A 27,182-nucleotide genomic window follows, 5' to 3' on the forward strand; every position below is an offset into this window, starting at 1 on the left:
AATTCCTTCTTAACAGTCCCATCTCCACAGTCCAGGGTCCTTCCAACCTTGGCACCACCCTCACTGCAGATGCCTTAACCTCAATGCCCTCTCCAAAACAAAACCACTCCCACCCCAACCTTCACAGAGCAGAGTCCCCACTCCAGCCTCTCACTGGCAACACACACTGCCTCACCCGTGCTGCCTGGGCCCTGATCCAGAAAGCACATGCTGGGTTTCCTATAGCCACCCACTGAACACAGCAAGCCTCAGCCACCATTGGATCAATACAGAGACATCCTCATCCAACCACCTGAATGCAGGCACCCAGTGCTGAGGAGTCCAGGCCCGTGGTGGTTGATGCCCTGTATGGTCAGGAATGTGTCTATCCACAGGCACAAGAGCTCGGAATCTGGTGCAGGACTCAGGTAATGCTACCTTGTCCTTTTACAAGTTACAACAGCTCAGTGATGGCAAAGACTGCTTTGGTGTGAGCCCTTTTGCTAATCTAAGAGCTGCTCCTTGACAGCAAGAAGTTGTAGCAGAGGGCCATACACTCCTCCAGGCAGCAGCTAGGGACGCCATCTGTGGAACCAGGACAAGCACTTAAGAAAAATCAGTGACAGCCTATTCAGGCCCAAAACCTGCATCTCAGATTTGCCAATAAGAAAGAATAGAGAAAGGCAAATATTATATAGTTATACTTCATCAAGGTTTTTTCCAACTGTTTGTCTCGGGGACTATCTGGATCTAAAGGTCTTAAGTGGATTTTTTAGATTTCTATAGTCACTTCGTAAATTATGCAATTTCAACTTCTACAAAAATGACAGAAATCATTTGCACAACTTAGTTACAGGGCGAAGAATCACTTCCTTTCATTTCATTCCCTTCCTTTCATTGCCAATTGCTTGTTTTTTTCTAAGTAACGCTTAGTTCCTGTTTAAAGAGAAACAGAAAATAATCTTTCCAATTTCTTCATGCTGCCTCTTACCAATATGCTATTGACCTCATATACTCATCTCTTCTATTGACAGAAGACTCAATTTATCTGCACCTCACAGAGACTCAATTCCTTCATTTTTTTGTAACAAGTTCTGTTAAGTCTTGAAATGGCAGACTATTCCATTTCCTTTAAATACAGCATTTCTCCCAGGCACTGCTGTAAATATAATTCATCTTGATGCTAGAATTCACAGAATAGTGAGTGACCAAGCACAGCATCTTTGTGATTTGCCAGGACTCCACGACACCTGTCAGTAAAAGAACTCGGACACTAAATTGAAATTTTAACCACAGTGAGCAACATAATACTTGGCACAGCCTCAGAAGTAGAAGGATGGAAGACAGAAAACATGAATCAAGCCTTTAAAGCTCAAGGAAGGAGCTTTAAGAAGGGAAGAGGTCTAGAGAGCTATAGACCAGTAACACAAATAAGCCGGGTAAATTAATAAAATATGTATTAAAAAAAAAAAAAAAAACAGAATTGGTGAGGTTTCGACAAATAGGGAAATAGAAAAGAATTAACACTGCTTTGGTAGAAGGAAGAAGCCTTTCTAAAATGCTTCTAGGCATCTTAAAGCAATTAGCCAAACAGAGGGCAGTTCAATTAATGCATCATATCTGAATATCCTTTGAAAAGACAACACAACAAGGGTTGGTTTTATTTTAAACAAAGGTCATTTGACTAGGAGACTCCTCTTGAAGATTCAGAAGTGCTACAGAAGAAACAAAAAACAGTATATAAACAACTGGGTTTCACTATGAAGGGAGTACCAAAAGTGGCCAATAGAGATCCAATGTGGATCACATTACTCAACACAATGTACCTGCAATTTCACACAAGGCATGGAGAGAGAACTTTAATGAGTATATGAAATTATTTGAATTAGTCAAAACTTGAACTCACACAACAGCCACCATACAATGTTGTCAGCAGTCAACATTAAAGTGGGGGGGGGGGGGGGGTGAAATCCAGTGCCAACAAATGCAAAACCTACTCCAAGACAAAATAATAGAAAAAAAACCCCAAATTCCATCATTATACCTGTGCAGAAATGAGCTCTCAATTAGCTATTTACACTGACAGCTAAAAGATGACAGTGAGATAACAACCTCAGGTCATTAATCAGTCAAGTCATAGAGTCCAAGAACAACAATATTGGAAAATTAGAGGCAATAAACAGACTTTTTTACTATTTCTATAGCCTAAATACAGCTGTGGTCCACTGTGATACTACAAAACAAGAAGAGGTACAAAGATGCAAACTGTTTAAACCAACTAAATTAATGCAATGGTATTTACATGAGGAAAAAGTTAACTAAATGTGTTCATCTTGGAAAGAGATGGGATGTAGCGCAGTACCCTAACACCATATGAACTCACACATAGCATGGAGAACATATCTGACACAAAAACAAAAGCATCTGCTGCCACCAGCTGCAGCAGCTGAGCAAACAAAAGGAAATTATTATAAAATGCATAATTTAGACATGGAATTTGCTGCCATAGAATGCTGTGAAGGTAAAGAGAGCTCAAAACAGCATTAGAAAGCTATTTAAATAAGCCACAGAAGGAGCTCCACTGAGCTGTTAAATATATAGGGATACATCCCTGACACCACAAGAAGCTCCTCAGCTATAAACTGTCAGAACCTGGAAAGATTTAACAACAGGTATCATGGTCTATTTTTACCAGTTTGTCTGGGCATTTTACCTTTTCTTCCAGGCAACTATTACAGACCCACATTTCACAAGACAAGGTAAGCTAGCCTTTGATCTGAACTTGCATAGTTATCCTTAGGTCATTGAAGGCAGTAAGACTATTTCTACATTTTTAATGTCCAAAACCAAGCTAGATAAAAAGTTTCTTATGCTAGTGTAGCTACAACAAAAAATCCTCTGTAAAACACTGCTTGAGTAACAGTAATTAGCATTTATTTCCCAAATTCTCAAAAGCATGCATCAAATTTTGTTTCACAATTATTACAACATTTAAAAGTTGAGCTAAGCAATTAAATTGTCATACTGGAAGATACAGAAATATTCTGACAGCGGTTACCTCCAAGAAGGCTGAGAGAACATTGTACCTAGCTCAGTCTGACCCTGTTATTCCAATGGCCAGTGCTGACTCAGTGCCTCCCACAGGTGTCCCCCACACCTCTCCAGTGTGGGATCTGGTCACAGATCACAGAATCATGGCGTGAGTCACAGAAAGTGCCAGGGCTGTGTCTAAGATTGTGGACTATTGGGATTACCCAATTTCACACTGGCAGTCCATAGCCACAACAAAAGACATGCAACAAACCTTGTTTACCACCAAGAGAGGCAAACACTGTAATGCAAATACCACTAAATGCACCACCTAAACACTGTCATAACTTTGCACCACTTCAAAATTAGCTAACAATTATGTCTAGCCTTAAATGACAGCAAAGAGATTAGCAAGAAAAACAGCTTCAAATATCACCATACCAATATGTTAAAGTTATGGCACAGATATTTTGTTATAAAAAAATTCATGTGATACATTAACACATGAGAGTTTTCTCTCCACTTAATCTTTGCAATTTAAATACCACAAAAAAGTCAGCCTTAGTCTAGAAGAACAAGTCATGGATTATTATACTGACCCATCTTCACAGCTGATACTGTGAAGTTGAAGTTTATACTAATGGGACTTCTGTGGGAGGCTCACAATTTTCTAATATGCAAAGTCAAGACTGCTGAGTTAACAATGAGGCTTCAAGTACAACTGAAACCCCTAAAGGGAAGCATTTAAAACTGAGACTATGGTTTAGTTACATAATACTTTCAGATAAAAGGATACCAACCAAGCCTCATGGATCTACAGCATCCGCAGAAACACAATTCATCACAATAAAGCCATAAATGGCTGTAACACTGGCATTTAGTACAAGTCTCAGAAAAAGCCAAATTAAGAGCACATGTAAACCCTTTTCTGATTATTATTTCCATTACACTCCCTAAAATCCCATGTAAAATTCTTGCTGACATCACTCAAGTGACCAACATCAGTCTCAAGATGTCAACCTTTTAGCTGTGACACCAAAACAGAGATCCAGTTATTTCCAGAGACATGCAGCATTGGAAATCCAACTTCTGCAAGACACACAGACTGTAAAACATTCTGATTTATTAACACAGAATATGCCAATGCAATGAAATAGAAAAGCAAAAGGTTGTTCATTAAAAGCAGTAACTAGGGCTGTGATCACAAAGATGCAGCCTCAGAGGAGCACACTCAGAGGTGCTCTGTGTATGGCAAAAGGAAGCATCACATCCTGTGTGGATAATGGAGTACAATGTGCCATTCTAGAAACAGGTTAAAAAGTTAAGCAAATACTGCCAATTGAATGCTCCACAAGCATTAAGAAATGCAAAGACATGGTTCCAATACAGTGGAATTGCTTAAAAATCTTCAGCAAAGTTATCTCAAAATCATACTGCCAGCATCTTTATGGATGACATCATCAAAAAAGTGACCTGTGTTCCAAAAAACAAAACAAACAAAAAAATCATCTTCTGTGGATGTGAAACTCTTTCAAATACACAGCAAGAAACAATGCAAAGCAAACAAAGCACAAGTTGGACAATATTGGAGTTTTCCAAGAGATCACAACTCCTAGTGAACAGTATCAAGAGAACACTCTTTTTAACCTCTAACTAGTAACAGTAGCTCTGCAAATAAATATACCGTTTTTAAAAAATCTGACACAAAGTAACTATTGAAAAGAACTTCTCATTTGTCAGGAACTGACTGAATATGCTTCTTCTGTACTATCAATCTGACAGGCAGAATTTGTTTTGCCAAGCCTTTGCAGGCTTCTAGAAAAGCCTGCCTTATTTTGCACCAATTGGACTGTTGCTCAATACAACACACCTGATAAAACACAAACACTGTACAGGTACAGTACATACTCCTCATATTTGTGCCCTGCAACATAATTAGTTTTAGTGTACCCCAACAATAAATCCACCCATGAGGACTGTGCTCAAAGCCTGCAGCAATGGTTTCCACACTACCTTTTACAAGCAATTTCTTTCAGACAGACATTCAAACCATAATCCCAAACCTGATGCCACCTTTTAAAATGGAGTTAAGCCATAATGCAATACCTGTAAAGTACCAAATCAATTCAAGTCCTGCTTCGTGGCAATTCACCACCCTAAACGCCATTATTCTAGTATTTTCTGAACAATTTAATTTCCAAGTACTAGAAGCCACTGGGTCTTCCAACATAAGAGTATCTCCTTCCCAGTACCACCCTGCCACCCCAACTAATGGCCAAAGTATTCTGTCAAAAACTCTTCAAGCCATGAGAGCAGGTGAACAGCTGTGCTCTCTCCAAGTTGCTTAAGAGCAAGTTCTCTCAATGTCAAACAAGCCACAGCTCACTGCCTGAGAGCAGGCTGCATCTGCTTGCATAAATTCCCTCTGAGAGGCTTTTTAAAAGGCAGGAAAACAAAGGAGGAGAGAGTTTCATGCTGTAATTTCACATCCTTCATTAACTTACAAGAAGGTCACCCAAGGCTTCTTCTGGACTACAAAGCCTTCCTACTCCACAGAAGAAAAAGAAATGCACGAAGATGAAAAACTTGTCTGCAATATTAAAACCAGGATTATTTCAAACAAACCTCAGTATATCTCACTTCAAGTATCACCACAGTTACCCTAGGGTAGACACTGCCATGAAAACATAATTATTTCCCTTGGGTCATTTATCTAGTGAAACTATTATATTCAGTATGTAGTGAGGACACTCCTTGATGAAACCTGCCTTAACTACTACCAAGAACAGACTAAACTTGAGAGCAATTACAGGCAGCAATTAGATAGAATTCAATCCACGTTCAGCACTTTCAGTAGTGAAGTAAAACAATTAAGACCCTATTTGAAGGGCTGAGAATTGCAGTACATTCCCCAACAGTTAAAGCCTCTAACGAGGCAGAAGTAATGGTCTGACAAGCTTTACCTCCAAGAGAAAGCAACTGCCCAATTCAAACAACATAAACAAACGCTATATCCCGAAATGAGGAGGGGAGAGTGCCAGACAAAGAATGACACTGCCAGTAGTTTCACCTAAATTTAGGACAGCATTTTTCAGATGTCTGGGTCAATGCTGTCTTCCTTTGTATTCTTAAACACTTGATCCCACCCACCCATAGGTCATCCTCTGGAAGAGGCTTCTGTTGTTGACCGTAACAGGAAGCCTCTCCATAATTAACTCTAGCTGGGATCCATGCGACAGCGCTGAAGCCAAGGGGAGGAAAGGATAGTGTTACAGACACTTCCAGTCTTTGCAAAACCCACTTGTTTCAACTACATGCTCAGCTACAAAGTTGCACTCTCCCTTTCCCACTAGTTTTTGAGCCCATTGTTTCCTTTGCTGTAACAAATTGAACTGGCTGAAAACTAAAATCCAGGTTTTTTCCTGGAATAGTTCTCAGCGTTTCAAGCACCTGACCAGCACCACAGAGAATCTACAGTAAGCAGTTGCAAAAGATAGAAAAATATTTGTCTCTTTGGCCAGAGACAGCACTGACCTGGAAACATCAGAAATCGGGGTTAGACAGCTGATGCTAAACTAAGAATGACAGGAATAAAGAAACAGAAGCAAGTCACCTAGGGAAACATTGCAGAAAGGAAGATCAGAACTCAAAACACAAGTGGAAAAGCAGAGCCAATGAGAAAGAGAGAATGGGAGAGGAGAAACAGTTACTAAGAACTTGGTGTAGAAGCCAAGTTATATCATCCCTCTGCTATCAACACTTAGAAAACACAGCAGCTGAGAATATGCCCATCTCTTCCCAGCTCAACACAAAGCAGAAACCTGAGCTTATCACCACTGGCAGATAAGCTGACAGCTCAGGTGCAGAGGCTGAGATGGAGACATGGAAATGCCGATCTCCCACGCATCATCAAGCTGCCACACAGAACTTTCTTCCTCCCTACTTTTTTTGAAGCCTAGGATCACCTAAAGATGATCTACATATTCACTGTACAATAATCTATCCTCCCACTTTGTGCCAGCCCCAGCTCCTCCTTGACCTCCACAAGGTCAATTTGGTAGGAAAGAAAGCTGGTTAGCAGGGATATTCCTATCAGCTGACCTTCCTGCACCATCTCACCTCAGAGCCTGCCAAGCATCCATGCGAGACAATGGATGGGCAAGAAACAGGTAAGTGATAGCATGTGTCACTGCTGCTCTGCTGCCACAATGGTTTATCTACCCTAGGAGCACAGACGGGCTTCAGCCTGCTCTGCGTCTTGTTCTCCACTCACAGCTCCAGCTGAGGAAAACCATAGACACTCCAGGCTGCAGCTCAAGCACCATGAAACAAAGGCAAAACCACCCCTTCAGAAACCAAACCAAAAAAAAAAAAAAAAAAAAAAAAAAAACAGGTACTGTGGAAAGAACTGCATTCATACAGCAGCTACTAATTCTGCCTCCAAACTTGTACTTAAATCTAAGTCTGAGACTATCCAATGAATAAAGGAAGCACAATGAACAGCTTTCCATCTGGAACTAGGCAAGGTTCCTAGAAAAAAACTGAGCAATTACCTGTTTAGTACAATGCACATACAGAGGGGGCCTAATAATGTTTTTTGGGTTTGGCATAGCAATTTCTTTGGTCAAACAGACCAAATTTCTTAGATAACATCTACATCAACTGAGGGAAGTGTGATGTGCAAAAGTTAACCCTATAGTTGTTCCAGTCTTGCAATACTTTTACAATACAAATATAAGTATTCCACTTATCTTTTTTAAACTAAACTAATACAAATGCTGATTTATTTACACCTGTGCAAAACAACACTAAACTACAGCGTCTTGAATGTGTCAATTGAGAACAACAAACTGCAGCATTCTAAGTTACAACAGTCTCTCACTTCTGTCTCAAAGCCTATTTTCAAAGGACCTGAGATTTTTTTGAGTGCTCTAAAGGCACATGCATGATCTTCTGCATTTGCTGACAACTGCTATAAATAAAATTACACCAATTCAATTAGTTTTGAATGCTGTAGTGACATTTGAAATACCTCTAGCAAGACTTATTAACAAAAAATTAAGAGATAAGCCATCTTAACAAGCAAGCACAGGCAGGAAACAACTAGCTGACTGGCATTCTCAAAACTGCTAAGCCTCCAAGCCAACTAATTAACTCAGGCCATAAATAATACATATATGTGGTCAATTTAACTATCAGCAGTTTACAATATCAAAGTCAGGTAATTACTACAACTCTGTACTTTAACAATAAAGAATTCTCTTTCAGTTTTACTGCCAAGTACAAAAAATAACTTTAGCTGCATTTATCCATTAAATTTATCTTTTGCAAAATGTTCATGCGACACCAAGATGAAGAACTAGCCTAAGGCATAGGGTGTGAAAATGAATTTTCTTGTAATTTACTTTATGCTGCTCACAAGCCCACAGGGTGGATGGATTTAAATGGCCTATTCAAATAATGATTAGATTAGTATAGATTAACATCCTGTTACATGTTTGTAATTCAAACACTTTCCTAAACAGCTGGCATCAATCTTTAGAGGAAAAAAAAGTGAGTGATTACCCTATCTTCACACATTTAAATGCATGATTTAAAGCTTTAACAAAAAAAGACTATGATGAATTATGTCATTATTTCTACAGAGGATTGCTTTTAGACAAAACATGGTAACTGCCTAAAGTGTACATTTCGAGGGCTGCCTATGAAGCTAATAAAAATATAGAACATGCAAAAAAAAAAAAAAAAAAAAAAAAAGCATTTCAATGTGTTTTGAACAGAAAACAGTTCATTTAACAAATAGGAATTTTTGTGCCTGATGATTTAAAACCAAGTGCTTCCAGGCACTTTCTGCTAAGAGACTTAAGAATTCAGAACTGTCTTTTTCTTACCTCATTTCTATTCATTAATTATGTGAACACGTGTGGAGGGGTGATAAATTCCACTCCCTCTCCCACTTTCTTTGCTTTGTACAGACTGAATGAACCTCAAAACATTTGAAGAATAGGCTGCTCCAGTTAAAAAGTATGTAAAGGTCTGTTTATTTTAGATTGAGTTGCTACTGTCAAAAGAAGACATCACAGACTCCTCCTTTCTCCACTGCATCCTCTATGCCAACCACTCAACCAATCCAGTTCTGAGGGTCAGTCACAACTGGAAGAAAAATCTAATACACAGATTGACAGGGAAGCAATGAACAGTTTACTGGGAGCCTGTCAGATAAAAATAAAGCAAGATGTTTTTCTACTCCTATTTATTTAGAAATAACCATGAAACACAATGTAAACTCATCTAGATTATGTAAAATAATACACAGATGATACACACTTGCTGACAGAGTTTACAACTCTGTTAGGAAAGTAAAATATGGAACTGACTGACACCTTGCTGGGGTGCTTCCATTGCAACTCACATTGATTTAAACCAGTGTGCCTTCTCTGCCATGCTCAGTCACTGCCAGTCAGGTGGGCAACAAGAAAACAGATACCCACAGTACCAATTCATGAAATTTTTCAGAGGGGAACTTAAAGAAGTGGGGAGGGAGAGGAAGCAAGAGATAATTTAATTAAAGCTAGGGCAGTGGTTTGGTTTTCAGCAGTACTTGCCTAGGAGAACTGCTTTTGCTGGCACTTCCAGCCAACACTCTTCTAAAAACACCATGCAAAACAGCCTAGGGATTGCTGTGAAGCAAGAGTGGACATCAAACTGAGAAGATTTGATCAGGCAGGAATTCTGCAAGTAATTTAACAAGTATATATCTGGCAAAAACTACCAAGCATATCATCACCACATTCTCACTAACCATCACTAGTCCTCCCTCTGATAACAAGTCTTCTATCCTCAAAGACAATATGTCAGGGGCAGGGGATAGAAGATAAGAGTGGAGAGCATGGGAGTAATTTTTTTAAGATTTTGATATTAAAAAATCACTCAGCACTAGCAGGAGAGGATCTGTGAAGATGCCCTTACATCTGATAGTAATAAAGTATCTGTTTTTGGATTCCCCCACCTCTAGTTTTTCCTTTATTATCTCACAGCCAGCAGCTGCACTACTACCTTTCATAGAGCTGGTGAAGCAAGTAGCATTGAGGATCTGCATCAAAGGAGCTTGGCTCAGTATTTAATGTTTTATTTGTTAATTGGACTCAAAAGCAACTGCTACTTAACAGTTTCTAAACACTCCAATCAAAGAAGTGTGACCAACAGCAGTCAAAAATACTGGAAGAAGTCTATGACTTCAGCTGAAGTTTGGGGGAAAAGGAATTAATCAGGATTTCATCTGCTAAATATGAGCCTCCAGCCCCAGCCCTTCAGAAAGCAAAGGGTACCCCAAGAATGCTTCACCCTCTCCCTGCTGGTCCCAAAAGTAAAGAGGGCAGCTGCTGAGCCACCCACACACAGGCTCCCAACAAAAGCTGCCAGCAGGGCAGAGCCACTCAGGACACCACTCAGGCAGACAGCCCGGCACCAGAAGGAATACCCACCCCTCTTCTTTCCAAGGCACCAGTGCTCAGGCTCCTGTATTCACACTTGGCCCACAAGACAGCACTGACAGAAAAACTTTGCTCCCTTTTTTTCCTCTGTCCCTGCCTGTCTCTGTCACCAGGCTCAGCACTGGCCCAGGGCTGATTCAGAGAAGGACTGCCACCTACTGAAAACACCACATCATTTTCCCACATAGCTGAATCTCCCTCCCCACCTGCTCTCAGGCTACCCGACCAACTGGATCCTGCTGGCTTCATCTAAGAGGCAGAGTATGAGGCACACAGCTGAAGGCAGCTTTTGTTCAGTAACACGAATCTGAGGTTTTCAGCACTACAATATCCCCCATTACCTAGAATTTTTCAGTATTTCCTGAAAAACAGAAAGACTTGGAAAAAGCTAGAAGTGTCAAAAATACCTGCTGCTCTTCACACAGACACACTCCAGCTCTCAGTAATACTGATAGGACCAGCCCAGTACCTGATGAAACATCTAAACACAGTTAACTGTAGAGAAATAGACGGCTCAAGCTGAAACATGCAAGTGATAGAGCCATTTGTGTATTCAGCTGACCACAATAAGACACCGCCCCTTCAGGAAATGGAGAAATCACCATATTCTAATATTTATTTTCCTTTTAATTAGAGCAAGGTGCTTTTCCTCTCTCATCAACACCATCTTTCAAAATCAAGTTTGTGAAAACTACTCTCCACTGCAGAATGCATATCACCTTTCCCACACATGCCAGGATATTTGCATGCAAGCAGAAGTCAGGAATAGTTGCAAAGCTGGAAGCACCTTAAATTCAGAGCAACTCACAAAAGCCCTAGATTTGGTACTCCACCATTTTCAGACAACTGAAGCAATTTATGTCAGCTCCTAAGTTCAAAGAAAAATCAAATTATTTGGGTGAGATGACAGTAAACAAAAGCAGCAGCTTGCTTTGCCAGGCTGGACTCTCTTCTGCATAGTCCTCATTTGAGGTAAGGTTCAAAACAACTGTTCTGCCAGAATTCCTCCCTTGCCAAAATGATGCAATACAGTCATTGTCACAATAGGAGAAAGTTTTCCAGGTTCCTGAAGAGACTGCCATCTGAGTGCAGGATGCACTTCAGCTCCGAGGACCTTAGTCCACATGCACATGTTATAAAAACACAATGTTATGTTATTAAGGTCTGCAGGCACTCAAGTTTTCTTCACACAATACACCATCACCAACTATAACCTATTTTGTATATTTTTTGGTTTTCCTCTGTCACACACGTGCTTGGGAAATAATCTGACACCTATTAACAATGTAACTGTGTTCAGTATACACAACAGTAGCCCTACAGTGCAAGATTTAGCCACATTTCTATTTTTAGTATGTTTGTCAGCTAAAAAAATCTCTTCAAAACTATTAAAGAGAAAAAGTGTATGTGTAGGGAGGGAGTCTGAAACCTCCTAAATCCAGCTTCACAAGGCATTCATAAAAATCACAACAGCAACTAACAAGACCATAGCCATCCTCTGGGAAGTAAAAAGGCAGGCAGGTCCTGACAGGAACAAGACCTGACTTCTAAAATGCACTTCTCTGCTGAGCACTGGGCTCACAGCAGGTGCCACATTGTCTTGATGCCATCTCCATTCCACTCTCTACTGTCCCTGCTGCTCTCTTGCTAAGAGGTACTGTGCAGCTCACCTGCTCTCCTCCCAAAACCTGCCTTCACATTTGGCATCCCCACCACCTCTACACAACCTGCTCCCTGCTCAGAGCTTATCAGAAGGGTTCCCCTTCCCACAGCTCCCACCCTTCAGAAAACCTCCAGATGAGCCCTTCCTCACTGTGCTTCACAGCAAAGGAGGGCACGAGAGGGCTAAAGAAATCCAGAGAGCAAGAACTCCTCTGACAAGTCAGGAGGACAGTGTATAAGCCAGGAAGCAGACTCTTCTCCCTTTTTAAGGACTCCAAAGTTCTGCTTGAAACTCTCCAACTCTCTCTACCTACCCCTTTCTGCCAACTTTCCCTCAGATGATTAATTCCTCTTCTATCAAAGAAGCAATGAAATCCTCTTGTGAAAACAGTCTGCTATATTTGAGCATATAACACTGAAGTCTTCTGTGCATTCCCTATTAATAGTGCAATACATTTTAATTGCTAGATGAAGGTTCATCTCATTCCCAAGATCCAAACAAACACCACAAATGAAGCAGTTACACAGAAGCCTCTCCCAAACCACAGAGCAGCTCATTTGTAAAACTGCTCTGAACAGATGTATACCAGTGCTATGGCTTGACCTGGCAGGCAGCTGAACACCACTGAGCCGTTCACCCACTCATCCCCCAGCCCACCTCCCCCACAAGTGGGACAGAGGACAGAACTGGAAAGACAGGTTAAACTAATGGGTTGTCATAAAGGTAGTTTAATGTGACAGCGAAGGAAGAGAAAATAACAATGATAAGGGAATATAGAAAAAATGTGATGTACATGCACCTGTTGACCAGGGCCCAGCCAGTGGTTGGGGAACAGCAGGTGGACACCCCTCTGGTCACCTCCTCCCAGCTCCAGTGCTGAGCATGACACTACACAGTGTGGGATATCCCACTGGTCAGCAGGGGTCAGCTGTCCTCGCTGGATCCCCTTCCAACATCCTCCCTGGCAGGACAGCACAAAAATCTAAATAGTCCTTGCTTTAGTGTAAGCAATAGTCAGAAACAACTAAAACAGTGAGTTATTAACATTATTCTCATTATAAATCAAAAATTCAGCACTGTACCAGCTTCTAGGAATAAAATTAACTCAATCTCGGCCAAAACTAGGAGGACTAGTTAATATTTACTGTGTCATTGCAACTTGCCTTGTACATGCTGACCACCAAGACATGACTGAAACATTTTGGATTTATTCTAACACACTAGACTCCCCCTCACATTTGCCTCATGCAGCAAAGAATCTGCACCCCTGATAGATCCATTGTGCCAGTCTCTACATGCACACTGTCTTAGATGTTTGTGATCAAAGTACCACAAATCAGGCAATACAAAAGAACTGGCAGAATTTAAAATATTCATGGCCGAATTCAAAATTTCGAAATTACTCTTTCACCTTGAAAGTACTGAACATAGACCTTAAGTAGCAAAAAAAAAAAAACAAAAAAAAAAAAAACCAAAAAAACAACTAGCATGCTTAAAAAAAAATACTAGCACTATTTGTTACATTATTCATTACAAAAACACACTTGTCATCCACTTTTGTTACTTGATAGCTTTCCTCTAAATCTCTTTCAAATTATCATATATCAGGTGCTTTTGAACCTGTAGCCCAATAAGGAGGTTCATTCTTCTCTTTAATGAAAGCCACTGGACTGACTTTAGTCAGGAGGTGTAGCACAGTATCATGCTACTGCTGATGCAACAAGCTCACACAAGGCAGAATCACAAGAAGTAAATTCTCACGCAAAGAGAAGGAAGGTTTAAGTGAAAAGGAAACCATGTAAGGATTTGAAAAGCTACCATGCACATTTGTGTTTTAGACTGGGTTTTATTAAATAAAACTGTAACAGTTTCTGATATTACCATTCCTCCCTGTCCAATGCCATATGCTTCTGCCTCTGTGTCACCTTCTCAGCTAACACAACACTACGCTTGAATGATATACAAGATGAGAAACTGGCTTCATCTCAGGAAAAAAAATTATTTTTCCATCATTCTATCTGTGAGACACCCTTAAAGTAGCATTCAAAGGTTTCTCTTCAATAGGAATAAAAAGGACTCATAAACACATGAAACAGTCTCAGTCCTATGCCTGCTACTCTGTGCATCATAAAAATTCTTCATATCACAAGAAGCCATTCTTATGAAAATAATGTAAATAAGTCAACCAACAGCATCTCCCCGTCTTAAAAACACATTTACACATGAGAAAAAGTATAGAAATTAAGGGTGTGAGGGAGAGAGAAGTAGTCACATGTTGGAGGTCTGTACGTACAAGACAAGTTGCAGTGACATGCTACACTTTGCTGTAAGCAATATCCAAAACATATTCAAAATAGTTTTGTAAACAAGTAGAAATCGGGGTGGGAGTTGGGGGAAGGAATACAGTAGACATCTTAATTAAAAGATAAGACAACTTTTCACCTTTGAAAAATATAGCAGTAAGATCTCAGCCTCGAAATAAAACTTCACAATGTGCAGTCTGTAAGCAAAGAATGGTAACTTTAAAACACTGAAATTCTGGAAAATGTTTATGACATTTAAGAATCATGAATGAATTTGGCAGCGCACTTCCTGGGTTAGAAAGACATTATGTTGGAATAAACCCAGGAGCAAATCTAAGGAATATTGTTCTTGACAAAATAATGACAGTCTGAACAAGGGCTGAAAGGAATAGAAAGATGATTTAATTTTTGTATCATCCTAAGACTGGCATGAAGGTCTTCAGTACTAGAAAGCTATTTATTCCTAATTCACTGACAAGTGAATGTCAGCCAAGTCCATCCACACTAGCAGCATAGCTTTACGCCTTCCTTATACAAATAGGTCTTTGAAAGTGAACTGACAGAATACGTTTCCAAGTCCACACTGGTAGTAGGACTGTAGCCATAATGACCTAAAGAAATGGGCAAGGCTCTGGGGAAAGAAGCATCACCTCACAGATGAGCTGCTGCATTAGAGGTGGGTGTGAGGGAAGAACACGGACAGGTACCCTGGCTCCCAAAAGACAACCTGCTCTAACAGAGTGACACTGGCACCCCTTATAAACCCTTCCCCAAGGCTGGAGCTCCATTACAGACATTCACCGGCATTTGTATATCTTGATTAAATCTTGAGTGCTATGAATTTTATTTTACAAATTTTATTTTACAAATTTGCATGCAGTGTTCTGGGCAAATCCCTCTTGTTCAAGAGATTTTATAATATACAAGCACAGGCTCTCCTTAAACTGTGTAAGACTGCCAGATTTGCTTTATTTCTTCTTTGGTTAGTTTATTATAAAGTCCTGGGCTTGGCATTGCTGCCTCTGTAATAAAATGATCATCCTTGAATCCTAGAGGCAAGCAGGTCTCTTGGCAGGTAGAGAAAAGGTTCTCAGATCCACGGCTTGTCAAAATATTTTTCAGCTCAAGAAACCTGTTAACATTACATATTTGTAGATAAGCAAGCATTAATCTTTTCTTTTATGAAACCAAACAAAAAACCCCTGCAAGATGCTACTTATGGAATCTGATCACACAGACCGTGACATTGTTCACAGGATATGTCAAACATTCTGCTCTTTAAACAGCAGATACTAACATGGTTTTCTATTAACCTATTTTTTTTTATTATTCTACATTCTAATGCTCTCCCAACAAACTTCACTGATGTTGAACTACACAGTGATTTCTCCAGGGCTTGTTTGTGGTCCTGCAAGCTGTCAAACAGCTCTGGTCGAAGAATAAGAAAAGGCAGCATTATAGTCAGAAAGCTCAAAGCTCCTTTGAAAAAGAACAAAACTAGAGTAACATGACACAGGTACAAGATAATCATAATGGCAAAACTTGCTAAGGCTCAGTTAAAAATAAGCCATCTCTTTGTCATTTTTGTCCCTTTGCAAGACTTCTGTGTAAGATATACCTGCAGTGAGTTCCTTCTTAATGATACATATCCACCCACATTCTTCTAGAACAGTCTCTCAGGTACAACAAGTATCTAGGACCCTGTTTTGAAAAGGAGGTCATGCTCCTCAGAAGGAGCATTACATACTCCTCGGAACAGCATTACAGTTAAATGTCTTCCCATCTAAAGAGAAAACTGTGTGGGAAAACAGCCTTTAAAGCAAAAATGGCAAGAAGAGTATCTAGCAAATATCCAGTTTGCCTAAGGAAAAGGTGCACAGTAAGATGTGAACTGACGACACAGGTAGCTATTCTACAGTCCTCTCCATCTACACAGACACTGAGTAAACAGCACTGAAGGCTCAAAGTAGAATAAACTACTCAACACTACAATTATTCTAAGGCTGCACTAATGGCTTTCAGAAGGGAAAAAATATGGAAATTCAGTCCCTGGTGGAGGTCTTAGGAACATTTTTCTTTAACAGGTCTCAGTTCCTTGTATACGCATACAAGAAAACTGTATTTAAAAATAATTTTTAAAACCCAATACTTGCAGCACATTCTTCTGGTTATTTCTGGAATCATGCTTTGCTTTACAAAGATTGCTGCAAGCTCCAAATTAAGTATTCTCTTTTCTACGGAACACTTAAATATCAAAAAATACTGGGGGGGTGTAGGAAGGGAGTCACTGGTTTCCTCTGAGGAACAGCAATCCTCCTTATTAGAATTTGAAATACCCTTTCTGAATGTTTTATTATATTTCTAGCAACCCAAACTTACTGGGAAGCAAGAGGAAGAAAATAAGAACAGCTTTCTGACACCAACACTTTTCCAAACCAACAGATTTTCTCATCTCTGCCCCTTATTTCACGTGTAGGAAAACAATCAAAGTTATCATGTCCTCTAAAAAAAGGATTCACAGATGAAAGCACCTCTAAGAAGCCATCTACTGCTGTGCAGCTTTCCATTAACCACAGTAGTTTACCAAATTCTCAAATATGCCGTAACAAAGTCTTCTAAACTGGAGACCTACAGAGCTCCAGCAAGGCAAGGAGCTCTGACATGGCTTCCTAAAAATGAAGCACCACTGCTTCCAAGAGGAGTTCAGATCTAGGAGCAAAAATACTTGTGCAATGCTGATCTTAGGCTAACCACACCACTACCACACTTTCACCAGGCTCACAAAATAACACGCAGAAGAATCATCTGATCCAACTACATATAATTCACATTCAACATAAGGCTCAACCACAACCCTTATAGGTCACAAAAAACTCCACATTGTGGAATACTTACTATGAAAAGCACCACATTACTGCACAGAATAACATCACATCTCCCCACACCACCCTAGAACTTCCTCTGATACCCATACTGTCCGAATCTTTCTATTATTTAAGCTACCAGATACACATCTAACCCTTTATCAAATATTTGTACTCACCACTAACTCCTTGTTAGCTCATCTGCTCTCTCTGATAATATCCCCTAAAGCAGTTCCAGAGATGCTCCTCACACTCTTCGCTCAACGCAATCTCTAAACCCTGACTGCGACTCAGGAAGCATTACACACACACCCTGCACAGGGGAGCTGTGGCATCTCCCCAGTTCCCACGGAGAGGAAGGCTCAGATTCTCCAGGGCTGACTCACACCTTGTTAACAGAGGGAGAGGAAAGAGCCCAGGAGTAGCGGATGGCCAAGAGGCCCCTGCCAGCTACTGCCTGGTTGAATCCAGGTTGCCACTGCTCTCATCTTTGGCCACAGTTAGGGGGTTGGAAAAATTAATGAGAAAACAACAGGGAACAATGTACAAACCATAAATACATGCACAAGAGCTCCATAAGCCCAAGCATTTGTGCCCCTTCTTGCCAGCTTCTGAACTCTCTGGTAGCTTGGGAATAATTCCTGTTCCAACATGCTGAGCTGGAAGCTACTGCTGCCAGTTGCCTCCACGTAAGAAAGGTGTTTCCGGCAGTCTTGCTGAGAAGCCCCTGAGGCCAGTTTAACAATTTGACTATTCCCAAAGATATTCAGGCTCTCAGAACAAGAGCAAAATTATCTTTTCTCTCAATCATTTTTCTTCATTTTCTCGTCACTCCAAGGAAATGAGCTGACAAAAGCTTTTTGCAACTAGAAAAGAGACCAAAATGCAACACTGTAACTATGCCCAGCCTGTCACAATTGCAATAGCTTCAAGCTTTGTGAGAGATCTGATGAAGAAAATTAGTAAAGGGGAAGGGGTGATATTAATGCCATTTTCCCCCTCTTTGACATTTGCAACACTCAATTTATTTCTGCATTGAGATCACAAGTACCTCCTCCCCCAAGCCTCCCCAGTTCATGAATGTCTGCCACTTGAAGTTTGGATCTGCTCACACATACGTGAATGTTCAAAACATGAACATTCTAGGGCTCAATGTGGCCCTAGAAAAGACAAATGGGAGTGACAGCTGCTCCAAAGCAAAAAGAATGCCTGACATGATGCACTGTTAACCCCAGAACCTGTTTTTTGAGTATTTCAGAACTTAATTTGGTTTTTCTCTGAAGAAATCTTAAGGGATTTTCTACATATTTGGCAGGGAGAAGGGAAGGAAGGTAAAAATGTAAGGACTTACAAGAGGAGTGCTAGAAGAGGTCTTAATTTCCATCTTTATCCATTAGGGAACCTAAGATTAAGAGCAAGTCCTGCAAGTATCATTTATTTCACTAATGATACTTCACTGTTTAGAAGTCTCAGGAAAGCAATTGGAGTCTTATTTAATGACTTGCTTGTGATTTTGCCAGGTTACTGCCTGGCAAAATCACAAGCAAGACCAGAGGTACCATAAGACCCTGCGAATTAATTAAGGCAACACTACATTAAAGTCCAGAAGCACGAGAAACCAATTTTTCCACCCAAAAAATGTCTTCAAGAACTGAAATTACAATACCTCTCACTTTCCAACGCAGAGAAGCTGAAACCTGTTTTTAATCTCATCAGTTCCTTCCCACACGCCAACATCAAGTAAACTCGACAGCAGTATGTACTTGCTATAGCTAAATATACCAGCAATATTCGAGAACCTAATTTGCAACCCTGTGAACACACGTTCGGAAAAGATGGCAGTTTGCTGGGCTTTTATGTAATGCAAATTTAAATAGAAGAAACAGCACCTGCCATTTTCTTCAATTAGCATTTCGTTCGGTTATAGGCAACTTAATTTCTCTCAGCCGACCGCTGCGCTTCCGAAGCGATTCCACGAATAAAGCGGACACAATTGATACGCACCAAGCATTCACCGGACAGACCAGCAGTGGTTTTGGCCAGCCCGGGGGCAGGCACTGGTGTCTGCAGTGGCAGAGGGACGGGGCGCGCCCTGCCCGCGGAGCGGCGCGGCCCTTTCCTTCCACGCGGCCCCGGCACCCGCACCGGGCAGCGCCGGGGGCGGCCGCCGCTCCCCGCAGCCCCCGGGCCCGCAGCCAGGGGAGGGGCGGCCGCCACCATCTTGTCAGCCGCGTCCCCGGGCACAAAGGAGAGCGAGAAACCCCCCGTTTCTAAAACCCAGCCCCGACTCACCTCCAGGCGCAGGGAAGCACCGCAGCCCCGCAGGAACTCGCGGATGTTGCTCAGGCACTCGCCCTCCGTCCGCGGCTCCGGGTACACCTGCAAGAGAAGAGGCGGCGGCTCAGCGCGGGGAGGAACGGGACCGCAGCGGAGCGGAGCGGCGTCCCCCACCGCGCCGCTCCCCTCACCTCCCGCTCCCTCCGCAGGCAGCGGCGCCGGTCGCTCCCACTGGAGGGCTTGAACCGGGAAGTAAACACGGAGCACAGGAAATGGCGTGCGAGGGCGGGGGGCGGCGGGCAGGAGCGCGGGCAGGGGTGCCCGGCCAGGCGCGGTCGCGGCGGCTCTGCCCCGGCGGGGCGGGCGGAGGCAGGCAGGCAGGCAGGGAGGGATGGATGGAGGCGCGGCCCCGCTCGGCCCTCCCCAGCCCCGCCCCGGCTGCGGGCGGGAGCGGCCCGGGCCTCCCCGCGCCGTGCTTCGGAATTGTTCAAATTGCTGACACGCAGACCCCGGCGCCGCGATGGTTTGGCTGCGGGGCGAAGCGGCCCAGCCTGGGGACAGCCGCTCCTCGCGACAAGCGGTGACCGCGCACAGGGTCCCGGCGCACGCCGCGGGTGGCCGCTGTCCCCAATGGGGCTCGTCGGTGCCCTCCTTCTGACTCCGGTCCACCCTTGGGCATTGGTTTTCTAACGAGGAAATATATCAGAAATGCCCCGAAGACCTTCGCGGAAAATGCCAGCACCCGAAGTTAATAATCTACCAATTCAAGGGTCTGATGTTAACAACCTTTATCTGTACTTTATTAAATAGCCCCTTCCGGCCCCAGAAGAAAAACAGCTTCGCAAAGAGGAAATCCTTGACTGAATCTAAGACAGTTTTGGCAACGCGGCCGTCTGCTCTCTGCAGCCACACTCACGGTGCCTTTAGCTCAACCTCTGTGTGCCCAAAAGTAAAGTGTAGCCCTTCCATGGAAAAGCAGCCTGCCCTAAGAGCTTCAGGGACATGGCTTAACTTACCACAGCTTAACTAAATTCTATGTGCACCTTAGCATCGTTTCACAATAAATTCATTGATTTCTGCGAAGTAGTTTAGCAAACAAGTCATTGCCCAAACTGACACCTGCCCTTCTGTCAGAAGGGGAAAGCCTAGCACAAAGGTGCAAGTCGCTGGAACCCGAGGTGTTGCAACACACAGTGTCATAGCCTCTGATCATGCATTACATTCAGAGGAGGTTTCATTATATGCATGCATGTCAAGGTTACATAAACTCACAGCATAATCCACCTGCATAGCACTGGGAACTTCACATCAGGTTGACTCCAAACATTCCATCAAACTGAAACAAAGGTAGTGCCTTCCCATGTGATTATAAGATATTAAAGATACCTCTGACCCACAGAGGTACTTTTTGATACATAATTATTACCAGAGAGGTAATTTTTGGTGCCACAAAAATTAACAAAGGTGACAGCATGACAGGGTGAACCTGGCACAAACAAATTGAAAACACAAGTCACTACCATTTTCTAAACAAAATTCAGATGAGTCTTAAATGAAAGCCACTAGACTGAAATACAAAGAAGTTGGTAACGATACCAGTTGAAGAATCTTCCTTTCCTTAAGGAAAGAATGCAAACACACACCCATTCAAACTCCTCATATTTTTTGGTACTGCAATATATCACTGTGGCATAAGAATAACCCTTTACTACACTAAAACATAAAAAGAATCCTAAAGAAGCCCTATGGAAGTACTACAGCTCAAAATATAACTTCAGTAAGTTTGAAGGACAGAAGAGGTGAGAGAGCCCTCCTGAAAACACCATGACCTTCAAATCTCTTGCTTGAAATACTTTTTTATTACTCAATTTATTTCTTAATCCTAGTAAGAAATCTAAAGCTATCATGCCAACATCCTTGTTAGAATAAGATGCTGGAAATTTTTCCAAGTTGATGTTTCTAGTATGTTCTCTCCTATATGTTCTTAATATTCACACAACAATGATATCGTTGCAATTTATAACTGTTTTTTCTTAAACTATTTGCATAATAACTGGCGTTTATCTCCTTTTAGATGTGCTACTTCATTGTCTCTTTTTCTACCCACCATTTTCTTTTTCATCTACTTTGTTCATCAAGGTCTCTTTACATTCTGAGAAACCTTAATGTTACTTCTGCTCTTCCAGCACAAATAATGTATCTCCTAAGAAATCACAGTAAATCCAGGTTTCTCTTAAAGAAAGCAAATGTGTTGTCTCATAACACAATCCATAATCCAATAAAACATTAACACAAAATCTCAAAGTCTCCAACACATTAAACTCAGTAATTCTAAGAAACCCAGACGTGTACTACCATGTAGTGTGCACCTCATAAGAGGCTACACATAATTCATAAAAGATGGAACAGTAACTGGAAAGAAGAAAAAGAAAAAAAATTTTAAAAAGTGGGTTAGGGAGAAGAAAGTCAAAAACTTTCAGTTGAAGATTAAAGAAACAACAAGCAAAGAAAACTCAAACCCAACAAATTTTTCCCTCTCAGGTCTGGAAGCTTAAAATATATGCCAAATACACCACTGAGACCTTAGCCTCACCAACACTCTAATGCATGTTTTCAGTCAAAAATCATCTTCCTCAAAACAATAAAATAAGTTACAGTAAATCTTTAGAAATGTCATTTCTTCCTTCAAAATAAGGGAAAATACTTTGGAACGATAAAAGAAGTAGAGTACATTTTCTCAGCTCTGTGGCTGCAGTGGCATTTTTATACAACAGAAGACATAAGCATATGGGTAAAGAATTTAAAAATATCTTAGCATTTGCATCCTGCTAGAAATGTAAAGCATTAATGATCCCATAAAATGAAGCAAACCCGTAATTTACCTGGAGAGCTTTAATGTGATTCTGGCAACCTTCTCCTACAGACAGCTGAGAAACACAATAAGGGACCTGAAGAACAAAATCAGACCTGCGACAGAATGTTGAAGTGCAGTTATGTGAGCCAGGCCCATGATAAAATCACACATATGGTACATGATATCCTTTACAGTTACAGGAAGCTCAGGAGCATGACCTCTCACACAGATCACATTTGTAGCCTCACAGACTATTCAAAATGTACCAGAACATCATGCAAGAAGACCACAGGCAGGTAAGTCCTAGTCCACCTGAAAGACAGCTAATCTGTACACAGACAAAGGATAAATAAAAGTAGGCTCATATTCCCAAATTACTTAGCTTAATAAAAGTAGGTTGCATGTACATAAAGTCAGTGAAATAAAAAGGTTATGTATTTTCCTCTCCTGTATTTGCTTCATCCTTTTCCTATCATAGAACAACACCATTAGTTCATTAATGGGGGTTGTCTACTTCTTATATATATACACTGCTCTTAGTACAAATAGGCCTCAGTGTCCAGCTGGAACCTCTGTGTGCTCTAGTAACACAAATAAAAAAGGTTAATAGTAATTAGAAAAGGCACGGATTCCAGAGAGGCATGACAGATCCTTAATTAGGGACCAGGGTGCCACGGTGGAATCCAAAGAGACAGAGGAAGGTAATATGCAGAGCAGCCACTGTTTAAACCACTTCTTTGTGGTTCAGGGACAGGTTCTGATTAAGATTTAATCTCTTGGGGAGCAGTGCTAGAAACCACAGCTACTTCAATAAGGACACTTATGTGATACGCTGTAGCTATCAAGGAGCAGAGTACATTTCCCACCATCCAGAAAAGGTGGGGAACAGTGTGCAATGCAAATAGATGGTACCTAGCTAAATGTTACATCCCTTTAGATCAGTTTAAATCTATGGTTTTAAACAACATAACAAGTGAATAAAAAAGGGCAATGCAGAGAGGCTGCATCAGGAAAAGGTATGACATGGGTGGTCTTATAAAAAAATGAAAAAGGGTACTATTTGTTCATTTGGAAAGGGAAATTATATGAAGAAAATAAGCAAGGAATGTGTATAATAATGAATAAATAAAAAGAAAACAATAAGCAAACCCACAGTTCCTTGATTGCAATCCCAAGTAAACATTAATAAAAAGTAGGAGACATCTTCAGCTATGGGAAATGCGCTGTTTACTTGCATTCACTCTGAACAAGGTGACAAACTGGGTCACAGAACAAGAAGTGTACAAGGTCTTTATATAGAAACTGGAATCTACTTGGTAGACTGAGTAAGAACACTGTTCCTACAGGCAAGTTACATCAGTCACTTATCTAGCACAAAATATAATAAGTAAAATATGGTTTACTGTGTAAGAAGACTATCTCAGTAACTAGAGAGCAGAAACTAATAGAAAATGTAACCTAGCTGCAAACTAGTAGCCAAGTTCAGCAGACACTTAAAAACGTCCTGTTCAGGTGTATGGCTGTTTGAGCATGAAGTTCAAAGACTGAGCCCTTAAGTAGGGAGAAATCCTGTTTATCCTGCCTGGACCATTTTATGTCAGATTCCCCTTGTAGCACAAAACAGTTTTCTGTCCATGTTTCAGAGCGCCTTGTACGCACAGACCATTACTGCAATCTAATCAGTAAAAATACCATAATTGCACAATGTAGCAAAGCTAACAAAAGGGTCCTATTGATCACATTCAGCCCCACAGCAGCTGTGTTTCCCTTGCTTCCAACCCCTTTCACTGGTCAAGGGCAACTGATCTTCCAATGGGGCAAACGCCTCCTGCACAAGCACTACAGGCTGGGATTTGTTGCCAAGGTTTGTGTTCAGGGATAAAAATGAGGTTAAAAGCATCATGGGGAGGAAGCCTGGCAGTTGCCACACCAGCCTGGGTGGTGAAGCTGCCAAGTGTCCAACAACTCCTGCTGGTTCCTTCCCTCTCCAGCCCTTGCAGCTGCTGCCTCCTGCCTGCACCTGCCCATGCCCAGCAGGGCCCATCCCTTTCGGCATTTGGGTTTCCTGCTCTGGCCCATATCATTGTCCCTCACAAATTGCACCCAGTAGGGATGGAAAAGAAAGAGTGGCTACATAGCTACACAGCTACACAGGAGGACATCCTCTGCTTCTCGAGGAAGCATCCACGGCTAGGGACCAATGGCAGGTGCAGCACTTCCTCCACAGTCACCTCCACAGTGAGCAGCTGGGCTGAGAGGACTGCAGATAGGAGCCCCGTGCTCCTCCCAGGACAGCAGGAGGCACAGCTGCACTTCAAAGGATCACATCTTCCACATCTATAAGTAAGGAGTACCCTGCAGTTGAGCCAAATCACTTAAAGAACTGCACATCTTACTGATGGCACATTTGCAGGATGCTATAGCTAAACTAAAAACACAGGTCAGGATTCTCAACGAAGTGCAGCTCTGTTTTAAAATCAGGTGTCTTGACAGGGCACCAGACCTTAGCATGATACAGTCTCTGCAGTACTGTAGCTCTTTAGCACTGACTTTTGCCATGCAACCCACAAACTTTTCAATAGTAACCTGCACAGCAGTCAGCATGGACTACACATCTGTATTTTGGCTTGAGGGAATCCATGCTCTGAAAGCACAGCAGCAGGCAGACAGACAGACACATAGATAGTAAGAGTTAGATCCAGTAAAAGACTGAAGCTCCTTCAGCTCAAGCACTAAGGTGCCAAAATTTTATATTTCCAAAACTCACCTAGACTCTATATACAATACAAAGAGGAAGAAAGATGCCTTATGATATGCCCTAAAATTCTTATTTGCTGACAAGGATACCCAGACATCAAGTTAATCATGACACGGCAGAAGGTAAAAGCAGGAATCTACTTAGTGTCCCAAACTCCAGTCATCTCCTAGACTTACAACAGTCCTTTGAGTGTCATTTGGAAGAACTCTCTGAAAAGTGGTCGGTGCCCATTTTTGATTAACAATAGACCATAAAGGTTCCAAAACCTCTTGCCCTTGGACACCGCTATTGGTGAGAGACACAGAAGGAGTTCTTAGATCCCCTTACCTCACTCCAAAGCCATCAGCGTGACTAACTCCACATCTGACACTCCTCTGCTTTACACCCTACATCCCCACACCTGTCCCTGTATTCCATCTTTCCATCTCTCCCACCTCAGACCACACATCACCACCTTCCAAACCAGCAAATCCAATCCCACATTTAGACACACAAATATAACCCACCACCTTTTCTTTACTGCCCAACAGGCTACACCAATTCATCAGCCACCATTCTGTGCTCCCTCAACCTCCACTTTGCTATGCTATGTGAAACCAGTTTTAGTTTGCTGAAGATTCCTCCAGCTTTTCTGATTTCTTCCTCTGTACATGCTCAGAAATGCTCCTCTGCCTGACTAGCCATTATTAACAGTGACCTACATTCAAACACACAAATGTTCTGCTTTAGCTGCTTCAGTTCTTTAGTGTAATAGCCCTCAAAACATAAGTTCATCTAAGTTTTCAAATGAAATGTACAGTTTGGTTAAAATGCCATCCAGGTCTTGTGGCAGCCTTTATAAATGGGACCTTATGCAAAAATTAGAGCTGCTTTTTTCCATTAATCTGCCCTCCAAAAATGACTCTGCAAAACTGATTCATCTGTCTGAGTTAATCTTTTCAGATATGTATCTGAATTAAACAATATTCAGGAAAACAGGTTCTTTTTTTTTTTTTTTTTCAGGAGAAGTACAGTACTTTTGCCACTTCCCTTGGACCCTGATTAAATTCCCATCAACACACACAGACTCAAGTTGAGTCAGAGAAGGTTCAGATTGGACATTAGGAGGCTTTTCTTCACAGAAAGGGTAATTAAACATTGGAATGGGCTGCCCAGAGAGGTGATGGAGTCACCTTCCCTAGAGGTGTTTAAGAAAAGACTGGATGGGGTACTTAGTGCCAAGGTCTACTTAACAAGGTGGTATTCAGTCAAAGACTCAATGATCTCAGAGGTCTTTTCCAACCTAATTGATTCTGTGATTTTGTGGAAGTCTATAAACTGACTCCCACAAAGCAGGTTTTAACCCAGCCCTAAGATACAAACACCATAGTCTAAGGGCACCAGGGCAGTCTATATGGTACTTTTGTTGTCTCAAGTTTCCATCAATTTTTTTTATTTCATACAGAAAACATAGGCTGGCACAGCATCAAGAAAATGAGAATGCCATGCACATAGAACTTACAAGCTGCCTTTGCAACTGCTATTAGGATCCTTGAAGGACACCCCCCCGCCCCCCCCCCTCCCACTGTGACCTGAACTAGGCAGGAGTCCTACCAGAACACATGCACAGAACTGTGCCTGAAGGATGTGATACTTACACATAGAGAGTCTGGTTACAGCTGCAGCAGTAAACTGCTTTCCCTTCCTTCCTAAAAGCTAAGAACTAATATTCCTAATTCCTGTGGTTTTGCTTATTTTCTTGCTATTTCAAAGAAAAAGAGGCAGCTAGCATGCAGCTGATCCCAATCCCGAGCAGCATCAGGGGTGCCAGCATTAAGCGTTCACAGGAAGATGTGTATTTCCCTGAAGTCAGCATGTGAAAAAAGCCTCATGAAGTACAGCTCCAGGTGTGGGCTTGGCAGGAGCTGAACCAAAGAGATTCCCCTGTGAAGGAAGGCTGATGGGGAAGGATTTTGCACCCC

General features: G+C 41.7%; 1 protein-coding gene across 4 annotated transcripts in view; it reads right to left on the bottom strand.

The window, feature by feature from the left end:
• Positions 1 to 27,182, bottom strand: part of ARHGEF7 (Rho guanine nucleotide exchange factor 7) — a 115,875-nt gene that overhangs the window by 81,029 nt on the left and 7,664 nt on the right. For 3 of the 4 annotated variants that reach the window (XR_013339522.1, XM_021545597.2, XM_021545598.2), the window contains exon 2: positions 19,625 to 19,711. Coding sequence is in view for 2 of the 4 variants with exons in the window: in XM_021545597.2 (XP_021401272.1) it covers positions 19,625 to 19,711 (87 nt within the window). In the remaining 2 variants the exon portion in view is untranslated. Of the gene's footprint in view, positions 1 to 19,624; positions 19,712 to 19,800; positions 19,955 to 27,182 lie in introns of those variants that run through there. The other variant, XM_021545600.3, reaches the window with a different exon arrangement.

Source organism: Lonchura striata, chromosome 2 (genome assembly GCF_046129695.1).
Source record: "Lonchura striata isolate bLonStr1 chromosome 2, bLonStr1.mat, whole genome shotgun sequence".
Lineage (NCBI taxonomy): Eukaryota > Metazoa > Chordata > Aves > Passeriformes > Estrildidae > Lonchura > Lonchura striata.